Genomic DNA, 12,442 nt, shown 5'->3' with positions numbered 1-12,442 from the left:
TTAGTGGCTTTTCCTCACACTCAAATTTGCATTTCCAAGCACAGATAAAACCTGTCTTGATACTCTTCAAACACATCTCCTTGAAAGCAGATCAAAGTAGCAGGAAGAACCGTGATTAAAGAAACAAGGAAGATGTATTTACTGTACCTTCTGTTGAGTTGTCATTGGTGTTTTGGATATTCAAACATAATTTTCTATGTAATTTAGAAGGTTAGTCCCTCACATGTTATCATGTGCAATAGGCAGAGTACTCAACAGCACCAATTCAGGAGAAAATGTGCCAGAAGATAACATCATCTGCTTCAAAAAGGTCAATACCTATTCCAAAGTCCAACACATTGATTTTTTTTTTAATCCAAACTCTGAAGGTGCTTTTTCTTTCTTCAGTGAGGCAGAGGCAAATTACTTGCAGTTGGATTTTTTAAATTCAAAAATTAGCGACTAAGTTAAACTGGCATATTTGTACTGGATGAGATTTTATCATACAATGTAGCATTACACTATTAGAAAAAATAATTAAACAGAGAAAATAAGGTTGAGACTAAATTAAGTGTAAATTAAAGTAAATAAAATAATTTCAAATAAGAAAACGTTACAAAGACAAAAGGGACTTTTGCAAATGATGCATATAAAGGGAGTTTCACGTATTCCAGCAAAATGGAACAAAACACGTACTTCCTCGCCTTGAGAAAACGTTATTGCTATCTGGTGATAAAAAGGTGATAAAAACCTGTGAGATTATATCCCATAGCCAAATAGTTCAGGTTTTGAAACCATGTTTTCTTTCTTAATACAAGGAGAAAGCAACATAAAAACTTTAGGCAACTTGTGAGCGTTTTAGCTACTCGGCACTAGAAATCAGCCATTCTCCCACACTGACCTCTAGGTGGCACAAAAGAACCTAAACTAAGCAGATCTTTCCCGATTTTTTAGGTAATGTTATGCCCTCCCAGTGAGACTCCGAGTCAGCAATTCCAACACAGCAAAATACACACCTATTAACCTGTATTAAATAAAATGTCAAAATAAGTATTAAAGTGACGGTTACTGTAGCCAGGCAGGTGATTTTTTTACTGCTTTTAATGGTGCACTGAGATGAAAATCATGAATTGATTCGCCACAGTACATCTAATATCCTTTCACCTTCAGCTTATAATACTTAAAAGGAACAACAGGTTTACTAGAAATAAAGTTCAGGTTTACATTTAATTAACATAGGGATTACTACAGGACTAAAAATACATACGCAAAAACCAATTTGCAATCATAATTCAGCAGAAAGAAAAAGTGGTAATGAGAAAAATACATCCATTACTTCATCATATTTTAGATTACAGTATGTAAAAAATTGCATGTATGCAGTGAAATCACATTCAATCAATATTTACTGCAGGAGTAACTAGAAATGCTGCTTTTTGACTTAAGCAATATAGCTGTTAGTATGAACCTAAGACTAGCATGTTCTGCAGGACGAGAAAGAAATTTTATATTAACAGTCTAATGTAATGCACACCATGTGAAGTATACCAGCAGCCCTCATTCTCTGCACACAATGATGGCACCACACATGCATTTTTCTCCGGTTAAGACACTATGACCTAGGAGCATTTCTTTTTGTCTGCCAAAAAATGTGCAGGTGTACACTGCCCTTGCATCAATACCATCACCTATTTCCTTTATCTCCTGTCTTAGCCAAAGTATTCTCACTCACATCTGAGTTTCACTCTGACCAAAACCCAAATCCGTTCCACTCCTAAGCTGTCCCAGCTCTCTGCATACAGAAATCCCAGGTGGGATTTCCACCACTCTATCATTCAAAACCATTCAGTCAGAAACGCTTCAACTCTTTAAAACTGAACATGAATTTATGCATAAAATTTGTCAAGGCATCATGGGGAAGATCATTTGCATCAACACGTGGTGACACAGCATTCTATCATGTGCCCACAACTAAACAGGAAAGGAATTTCTCTCACCTGGCATAGAAATCTTTTGGTGGAACAACCTCCTGAAAGAACTGTAGCTGGTACAGATAAAGTCCAATCAAGTGCCCTGCACTGAATATAGCCATTAATACACACAGACAGCTGAATATCAGCGGATCAAATGCTTGGCAACAGGACCACCATGTGCACAGGCCCAAAAATACAAAGAAATACACAGCTGAGGTCAAAGATGGCACCATCATTCCTGTAAAAATAAAAATATGGAGGGTTGGAAAAGTGTGGGAAATATCAGCATTTGTTAAACCTTAAATCTGACAAGAAATATATACAACAATTTAGTCCAATTAGTGTTTATGGCAATTATTACAATTAACTCTTAAGACTATTAGCTTTGAAACTAGAAGAAAAGGATCTTCTTTTTTTTTTTTATTCAATCCACTTATGCTATACCTTAACACTTAGTACACAACCACTCTCCAGAACTTCCTTCGAGATGAAATCTTCTTTTGTAAAGATGTTTCTCAAAGCATGGAGAAAAACAGAAACACGGCTGCAAGGCCAGCCAGCAGTGCCTGAGAGCACTAGCGTATTAAACTTCAAAATGAAATTTGAGATGCTAAAATGGCAGGAAAGAACAGTGAAAAAACTTCTCATATAAATCTTGAGATCTCTTGAGTTATTAATACCAAAAAACCCCTGCTGTATATACTGACAAGAGACCTATATAAAATCCAGAGAACAGTCAGGAAATGTTTGCTTTTTTACCTCTCAGAAATTCGTAATTTACATACGACAAAGACTCTGCTGTCTTACATATATATACTGGTTTTGCTCTTCACATGGAGTGGAGTATTTCACTTGTGAAAATGTGTGACTGGTGAAGCAGACCTGATGCTCAGTGGGCAGCCTACAAAAACCAGTGAGGAAGCAGGAAAGACACACGTGTCTAAGAGTGGCAACCATGAGAAAATGACAAAAGAGCTCACATCCAAGCACAGCAGCCCGGTGGAGTCTCTACAGTAACAGCACTGAAGCTAACAGGGATGCCTGCCTCAATTTATTTTTAAGTTTTTTATTAGTGCATATTCAGGAGCCACCTTCCTCAGGCCAGACCTGCAGGCTCCTGGTGGTCCGAGGCTCTGGTATGCCCACTGGCCCTGCAGCTGGGCCAGCCACTCTGGCAGAAGGACTTGCACCTTGCCAGGTGCTAGGTTGCCATGCTTTCTGGGGACAGCGCCCTGAAGGTCGGTCCCCAGTTGGAATTAGTCCAGGCACTGTAAGGATTCATCCACAGTCATTTTGCCTGAGCTTCACAATCACATATTTCCCATTGTACTTTAAACCAAGTCTTTAGCCTAGGGTGCTCTGTCCCTGCTTCAGCATGTAACGTGCTGGCATTGCCATAGGCTCACAGATTTAAAACATGACAGGACAGCAGGGACCATTATTCTGACTGCCTTCATGGTGGTGGCTGTAAAACTTCTGCTGTAAAGCAATTTCTGCCTCAAGCCTGCAACTACTTCCTTTCTTCTTTCAAAAAGATACTTTTGTCTTTATTGAAGCACTTCAGGAGAAGGAGAATCCACTACATCCACATATAAGTTGTTTATTATGGCAGATTATTCTGGCTGTGAAAAATTCAAAATGTATTTCTGGTCTGAAGTTGCAGGGGTTTATCACTTAACTATTGATTGGCCCATAGCTTCTATTAGATGAGAAGTCTGTTAAAAAAATGGAGGCACTTTGTACTTTGTCAGTAGTTTAAGGCTGCAGTCAAATCACCCTTCATCATCTTCCTTCTTGGCACAGTAAGTAAGGAAGTATTTAACTAATTAAGCTCATGGTCTCCTTCATGAATACAGCCTTCCCAGACCTCAAGTCCTCTTTGTAACTCTGCTCTGAATACCTCCTGGCTCTCAGCAGGTGTTGGAGTTCCACGGACAAGCTGCCCATAAGCACTCAGAAGAAACTGCCGTCATCCACTGCTGTGTGATCCTTCTGCTTCATCCTCCCTAGGTGATGTTCACCCATGCAACTTCAGAATGGCAACAGGCTTTTCAGAATGTTTTTAATGGCATCTCCCTTCCCTGATGTTCAGCCCCATGGTGATCCACATAACCTATTTTTATCCCTTTGTAATTTGTTACCTTGCATTTGGCTACATGTAAGGTTGTCAGATAATCTTACCTGCCTTAATAAAAGGCCACATCCGACCAGTCCTTGTAATTTAATATTGTTTTTTTAACTACTGTTTTATACTTCATACACTAATATAGTTACACATTAAGTATATACAGTTGTACATACACTTTATATGCAATGACTCCATTAAAACATGTGATTAGACAGATAAATGCCAATTTACAATTATTGCTCCAATTATGAATTCATTAATTACAACCTACAGTGATTTTGTACACTTCCATTCCAGCTGTAGCTGACTACGAACTTGGCTAGGGATGTTAAGGATAGCAGGAAGGGATTCTATAGGTACATAGCGAATAAAAGACAGACTAGGGACAACAGAGGCCCCCTCTGGAAGATATCGGGAGAACTGGCTACCCAGGATTTGGAGAAGGCTGAGGTTCTTAATGACTTCTTTGCCTCGGTCTTCACTGGCAAAGGCTCTGACTGCACCACCCAAGTCTTGGAAGGCGGACGCAGGGACTGTGAGAATGAGGACCCTACGCCCACTGTAGGAGAGGATCTGGTTCGAGACCATCTTAAAAACCTAAACGTACACAAGTCCATGGGACCTGACAACATCCATCCACGGGTCCTGAAGGAGCTGGCGAATGAAGTTGCTAAGCCACTGGCCATCATATTTGAAAAATCATGGCTGTCAGGTGAAGTTCCCGACGACTGGAAAAAGGGAAATATAACCCCCATTTTCAAGAAGGGGAAAATGGATGACCCGGGGAATTACAGACCAGTCAGTCTCACCTCTGTGCCTGGCAAACTCTTGGAGCACATTCTCCTGGAAGGCATGCTAAGGCACATGAAAAACAAGGAGGTGGTTGGTGACAGCCAGCATGGCTTCACTAAGGGGAAATCCTGCCTGACCAATTTGGTGGCCTTCTATGATGGGGCTACGAATCTGATGGACAGGGGCAGAGCAGTTGACGTCATCTACCTGGACTTGTGCAAAGCGTTCGACACTGTCCCACATGACATCCTTGTCTCTAAATTGGAGAGATGTCAATTTGATGGGTGGACCATTCAGTGGATAAAGAACTGGCTGGATGGCCACACGCAAAGAGTTGTGGTCAATGGCTCAATGTCCAGCTGGGGACCAGTAAGGAGTGATGTCCCTCAGGCATCGGTGTTGGGACCGGTCTTGTTCAACATCTTTGTCGGTGACATGGACAGTGGGATTGAGTGTGCCCTCAGCAAGTTTGCAGATGACACCAAGCTGTGTGGTTTGGTTGATACGCTGGAGGGAAGGGATGCCATCCAGAGGGACCTCGACACGCTTGTGAGGTGGGCTGATGCCAACCTTATGAAGTTTAACCATGACAAGTGCAAGGTCCTACACCTGGGTTGGAGCAATCCCAGGCACGGCTACAGGTTGGGCAGAGAAGAGATTCAGAGCAGCCCTGCAGAGAAGGACTTGGGGGTGTTGGTTGATGGGAAAATGAACATGAGCCAGCTTCAGTGTGCGCTCGCAGCCCAGAAAGCCAACCATATCCTGGGCTGCATCAAAAGGAGTGTGACCAGCAGGTCCAAGGAGGTGATCCTGCCCCTCTACCCTGCTCTCGTGAGACCTCACTTGCAGTATTGTGTGCAGTTCTGGTGTCCTCAACATAAAAAGGACATGGAACAGTTGGAACAAGTCCAGAGGAGGGCCACGAGGATGATCAGGGGACTGGAGCACCTCCCGTATGAAGGCAGGCTGAGAAAGTTGGGGGCTGTTCAACCTGGAGAAGAGAAGGCTGCGTGGAGACCTCATAGCAGCCTTCCAGTATCTGAAGAGGGCCTAAAGGGATGCTGGGGATGGACTCTTCATCAGGGACTGTAGTGACAGGACAAGGGGTAACAGGTTAAAACTTAAACAGGGGAAGTTTAGATTGGATATGAGGAAGAAATTCTTTACTGAGAGGGTGGTGAGGCACTGGAATGGGTTGCCCAGCGAGGTTGTGAATGCTCCATCCTTGGCGGTGTTCAAGGCCAGGTTGGATGAGGCCTTGGGTGACATGGTTTAGTGTGAGGTGTCCCTGCCCATGGCAGGGGGTTGGAACTAGATGATCTTGAGGTCCTTTCCAACCCTGACTATTCTATGATTCTATGAGGTACTAAATCAAATGTCTTACAAAAAGGTTGGCTATATCATATCAAAACAGCTACTTCTGCTACCCACATCAGAAACCAACATGAAGTCCATTTACCTGCTTATCACTCTTTTCACACACTACACAGTTAACCTATTTTTCTATTTTTCCTTTTTGTCTTTTTAGAGCTTTGTAAATACAGTTCCTTTTTACATTAGGTAGTGTCAGAATTCACATTATAGTATATAAATATATGGTCACTTATAATATGCAACCATTCACCATTTGGTTATAACAGCAGCTATGAAAGTCATATACAGCATGATAGGGCCACAAAGTATTTGTAAAAAATATTAAACAACTCAGCATATTCCAGTGCCTGCCAAAATTTTAATTTAAATAAAATCAGCAGCAATTTCTTTTCCCTTAAAGATTTCCATTGTTATTCCCGCAGGTGCCAGAGTGCTGAAAACTCATTTGTTAAATGTGTAATCTAATGAGGTCTGGAGGAAATTTTTCAATTGCACCAACCTGCTGAACCAAGTAAAATTGTAACAACAACTTTTCCAGTGGTGATGATCATGTTGCCAATAAACTCCCTCAGTTTGGATGCTATGAAAGCAATTCTACGCAGCATTTTTAATTTCATGGTTTCCTCAAATTCTGCTTCACCACAGTCTTCATCATCCAGATCTTCTTCATACATCAAAGCATCATCTGGCTCTAACTTTTCTCTTACAGCCTAAAGGAGGAGAGGGGAAAGAAAAAGAGAATGCAAAAGAGAGAGACAGAGACAGAAATAAATATGAATTAAAAACCATTGATATATTATTTAGCAATAAATTATTGTAATTATTGACTATGTGCAAGTAACGAGAGTTAAAGAAGGTGTACTAAAGCTAGAGTTGTACATTGATGGCTCCCATTTCAGATTAAGGGCTGTCTCTGAGAAAGGCTGCAATCCTCCTACAACAGGCTGCTTATTCATTTTTATATGAAATTTGTCTTGCTCAGCATTCTTTCAATCTTGCTATCTATTATCTGCTAAATTCCTTTTTGCCATAACTGCTTCAGGTATAAGATCCAGTCACTAAGCACAAGTGCCTTCCAGGTTCATGTTCCTCAACAAATCTCACTTTTCAAACCCTTCCCCATAAACCTTATCTCAGACTTCAAATGGAAACCCTATAATTGAGCAAGTAGCAGTGATCTGAGTCATGGCAGCAAGGACTGAAAAAAATGGAGAGACAGTTCATTGGTGACTGAAGGGCAATTTGGGAGAGAAAAAAATACACTAAGCAGAGTCTTGGGTAAAGAATGAGAAATGGTGAGATTAGCTGATGGTGAAAGAAAAGGAGAAAAAGTGAGCAAGAGAGAAGTAGTGAAAGCTTGAGTGATCTGCAACAATTTAGCAAGAGAAATGAGACCAGTGGCTTAGAACTACACAATGGAAAAAGGAAAAGAAGGAAACGTGTAAAGGCCCCTCATACTTGAGTGGTTTGTTAGGATTTGGCAGTGGCTTTCACCATCAAAGCTCCATTGTATCTTGGAGACCAGAAGACATACACAGCTATTGAGTGATGCAGACTAAATCATCAACCCATGGTTAGAATCTGCAGGATTAGCAAGAGGCCCACCCAAAGATACAATTTATGGAAAAATTAGTCATTCACAGAGATGTAGGGGCATATTAAAAAAACCCCAAAATAAGAGTTCTGAGCCAGGTTCTCAATTGGTGTAGTACAGAATAGCTTCTTTGGCACTAATCTGAACTTGTATTAGCTAACGTCAGTTCTGGCCAAGCAGTATCTCTGCATGTGAAACTAAGAAAGAGAGACTATTGGTATTTTTTACCAGAATAGCAGTTTTATATCTATTGGTGACATTTGGCAGCAAAAAATTTCAACACCAACAGATAAGCCTGCAGTAGGAACAGCTGAACTCTCAGGCTACTTAACCAAATTCTTCAGTACCACTTTGTTACGTGGATTCCCAAAGGAACAAAATCCCCTGTGGACTCATTCATTTCACCTCTAAGCTTGGTGCCAACTTTCTCTTCTTATTTTGAAGCATTAACAATGTTGTGAATGCCTAGAACAAGCCTGTCTATTCTCAAGTGTATCTATTTTACAGACAATGAAATACAGATTAAATACAGTAGGGCTGATCTGGGAAAGCTACCTTTCTCTTAGACATATCCAGCTATTTCACTAGCTATACTCATTATAAATTTCATTTCAATTGCTTTGTTATTGTCACCATTCACTTATACAGCTCTCAGCACATGAATTGTTAGGTCCTTCTGCAAAATAATGGAGAGGACATGGCAGCTCAAACATGCAGTCATCACAGTTCAAGCCATGCAGCACAAAGAGGCATTCTGTTCATCACTGCTCCTCATATCTGAGCTCCTATCTAAACAGGAGCTACTTAAATATTCAGAAACAATGCTGACAGTAGGCTGAACACACATTATGCTCGCTCTTCTGCCACAGCTGTTTCACTGAGAAAGCTATATAAACGGCAAAAGTTATGATCATTTCTGCTTCTGCTGTAATTACTAGATGAGCCAGCTCCTCATCTAGTCCTTTTGGGCCCAGCCCTGCTCTTCCTAGACTGTAGCGCTCTGTGCCTTGAGCTCAGTAGGATCAGTGCACAGGGAAACCATCAATAGTGTTCATACCCTGAACAACAGAGAATGAGTGAGACTGCTGGACATTTACAGGTCATGAAATGGCACACCTACTATACGTAGGTCTGTGTGAAGGAGATCCTTATTTCTTCAGCTAGTGCTTTCAATTTGCTGAAGACAACATGCATTAAAATGTGGAATTACTGACAAAAATGTACAGGAAAATTTTCAAAAGAAATAAGTTATTCCACAGGAGACTGTCAGGACTCATATCTCTATGAATATCCTGGGCTGCATCAAAAGGATCCTGGGCTGCATCAAAAGGAGTGTGACCAGCAGGTCCAAGGAAGTGATCCTGCCCCTCTACTCTGCTCTCGTGAGACCTCACTTGGAGTATTGTGTGCAGTTCTGGTGTCCTCAACATAAAAAGGACATGGAACTGCTGGAACAAGTCCAGAGGAGGGCCACGAGGATGATCAGGGGACTGGAGCACCTCCCGTATGAAGGCAGGCTGAGAAAGTTGGGGGCTGTTCAACCTGGAGAAGAGAAGGCTGCGTGGAGACCTCATAGCAGCCTTCCAGTATCTGAAGAGGGCCTACAAGGATGCTGGGGATGGACTCTTCATTAGGGACTGTAGTGACAGGACAAGGGGTAACAGGTTAAAACTTAAACAGAGGAAGTTTAGATTGGATATAAGGAAGAAATTCTTTCCTGAGAGGGTGGTGAGGCACTGGAATGGGTTGCCCAGGGAGGCTGTGAATGCTCCATCCCTGGTGGTGTTCAAAGCCAGGCTGGACGAAGCCTTGGGTGGCATGGCTTAGTGTGAGGTGTCCCTGCCCATGGCTGGGGGGTTGGAACTAGATGATCTTAAGGCCCTTTCCAACCCTAACTATTCTGTGATTCTATGATTCTATGAATAATATGAATCTACATTGATCATGAAGGCAGGATTCATACATTTATTACAGCTTATGCTGAATTGGAGCTCTGTCTAAATTGCTGAGATAGCACTGAATTTACAGAAAATAAAAGTCTGAAAAGTCACAAAATAAAATAATGAAATGTTATCCATGCAGTAGAAAATGTTCTTGAGGGAGAAATTAACAGAAATTTAAAAATTTGAAATTTGAATTGAAGGAAAATACACAATACCTTCGAACAACAAAATAAAAATGAGGACACAGAAGTAAGAAAAGCACATAGAAACAGCCCAGTGAAAGATGGAACTTGATATCCTTTACTGTCTCTTCTCTTTACCTGCCTCCCCCACCTCAGGTGCCAAACATCCAATTTCACACACCCTGATCTCCTCAAAACGGGCCTTTGGATTTTCCTATCACAATAACCAGGACTATAATTTTTTAACTTGGTCAGTCTAATCACCTAAGTTTCACTGTCTTAAGAGTTCAGTACTGACACTTATGACACAGCATCCCCCAGCAGAAGCACTAGGAAAGAGAGTATTTCGTACCAGGATACAGCTGAGAAGGAGATGATGGTCAAAAATTTCCATGGACTGAAGCTCCCACACTTGAAGCATAGCTAAAAACTTGCAAGGTGATGAGTTACCAAAGAGGCTAACTTTCCTTTTATTTCCATTTTTATTTAAATATGAAAATATGGATTCCAAGTTCTGCAAAGAAGTTTAGACCTCATAAACACTCAAAGGAAATGCAGAAAAACCCACTTCTGGTGTTACTGAGGTCATTTGCTGTTGGAAAGAAAACTTAAGCATTCTGAACCTCAGCAGATAAACTGATTTCCCAAGTTTTCCTTCCAAAACTACAAATGTCTGTTTGGAATCAGGGTTCTTCAGCCACTTTCCTCATTTAAGACAAGCTAGCAAATGGGAGAACCTGATCATCAACAACAACCATAATCTGAAGTCCTAGAAGCCTCATCAGACACATACCATTTTGCAACTTTTCAGCACAGCCTGAATTACCAGCGATATGGCTGTGGCTGTGCAAGGACTGCCTGGTTTCAGAGACCAGGGCTTTGCACCAGCCTGGAATGGGTGGGTTAGCTTTGGCATCACTGCCTTCCCTATCTGCAAGTGCTGTTAAGGATAATACCTCAGCCCTTAACCTTATGCTGTTTATCTCCCAGTGGTGTCATTCATGACCCAGTCAATGATTATTTCAGTGAAAAGAGTACAACAACTAAACAACTATAGGTTTGATGGGTTTTTTTTGTATACAAATGTGTCTGTTTGTAATTCAGTATCCAAGGTGAAGTCAAGTAGCTGAAAGGCCATGTTCCTTTCCTGAAGTAGCTGAAATGCCATGTTCCAGTGTATGTCAAAAAGATGACAAACTTTGGATTCCCCCACTCTCTTATTCACTGCTTGCCAACTGGATTATCTGGGATGGCTTTCCAGTTTCCCGTATTGAGCACTAGAAATTGCTGAAGAAAAGCAAAGAATGAACAGCTTTTACATCCAACATGGTGATAATGTGCCTGTTGTTTTAACACTTTCTGATGGTTAAATGGCCACCTATGTACGCGCTCATCCCAGAACATCATTACTCCAGTCAGACTGTTTTGCAAAACTCTTTTTACTATGTGGATTAGTCTAAAGCTACAAACCCATGCTACATAGGCTACAGTTAGAAAAATACTTTTACTTCCATAATAAATTACTTATTATGCAATTACAGGATCCCTGTGGATGCTGATTAAATCAAATAAACTTCTCCATTCAAGGAGTATAGTGCATTTGTGAAGCCATAAACATGTGTTTCTATGACCTTTGCTCTGCAGAGCAGGGCCCCAGGACTTTTTATAAACAAACTAAATGCAGTTTAGGTTTTTCAGCAATAGTGTGGAAGTCCCGGGAGTATTTATTGTACAATACTTTTTTAAACTGCCAAACTGAGATAGAAAACAGGCAAGGAAACAGTACAGCCTCTGTGGCAGCTATGGCAGCTACTATTGTGGCCAGGGCCAGAATGTCCATTAGCTACTTTGGGGGCTGCTTTATTAACATCCAACTTTCAAATGTTTCATCTGGTACAGTATAAACACTACCGCACAAAGATATCCTCTAGTCCCAGACATGCATTTACTAACAGGAAGCCTCGAATCCAACCACCTAAAACCCATTCCTGCTTCAGAACACTCCTTGCTTAGTACCTACATTTAATGCTATTGTGTCTGCAAACACAAATTTGCTCATTTATTGATTTTTTATTCTAGAGAGGACATGAACTAAACTCTTAACAAATTCGCGAGAGCCTCAAAATTTAACCAAACAAAACTGTTACAACTAAGGATATACAAGTCTCAGAATGGACACAGCTCCCATCTCTGCAAATGTACTGCATTAATTATCAGGACCTCTCCAATGTGCACTGCTAAGCTCACAAAAGTAAGTTCTCATGAGACTTCAGGTGCTTCCTCCTTTCAGTTGGCACATAAATACTGTACAAATAGCCTCTTCTGCAGTATTTTGACACTTCCTCCCAGCCAAAACTAGGAAACAAACAGACAGGAGTGAGAAAACGAGAAATAAGCCTGAGAAAAACATGCAGTTATGTGAAGTTCACCAAGTGCTATTAACATGCTGCTTCTAGAAATTTTAACTAAGGTTCAAT

At 41.1% G+C, this 12,442-nt stretch overlaps 1 protein-coding gene across 1 annotated transcript in view; it reads right to left on the bottom strand.

The window, feature by feature from the left end:
• PIEZO2 (piezo type mechanosensitive ion channel component 2) overlaps window positions 1–12,442 on the bottom strand; it is a gene marked incomplete at its 5' end in the record, with an annotated part of 302,973 nt that overhangs the window by 113,682 nt on the left and 176,849 nt on the right. Inside the window, 2 exons of the mRNA XM_080609696.1 lie at window positions 1,977–2,190; window positions 6,746–6,956. Coding sequence (XP_080465822.1) covers window positions 1,977–2,190; window positions 6,746–6,956 — 425 coding nt within the window. The remainder of the gene's footprint in view (window positions 1–1,976; window positions 2,191–6,745; window positions 6,957–12,442) is intronic.

Source organism: Psittacula echo (assembly GCF_963264785.1).
Source record: "Psittacula echo genome assembly, chromosome: 2".
Classification (NCBI taxonomy): domain Eukaryota; kingdom Metazoa; phylum Chordata; class Aves; order Psittaciformes; family Psittacidae; genus Psittacula; species Psittacula echo.
This window is presented reverse-complemented; position numbering and strand designations above follow the sequence as displayed.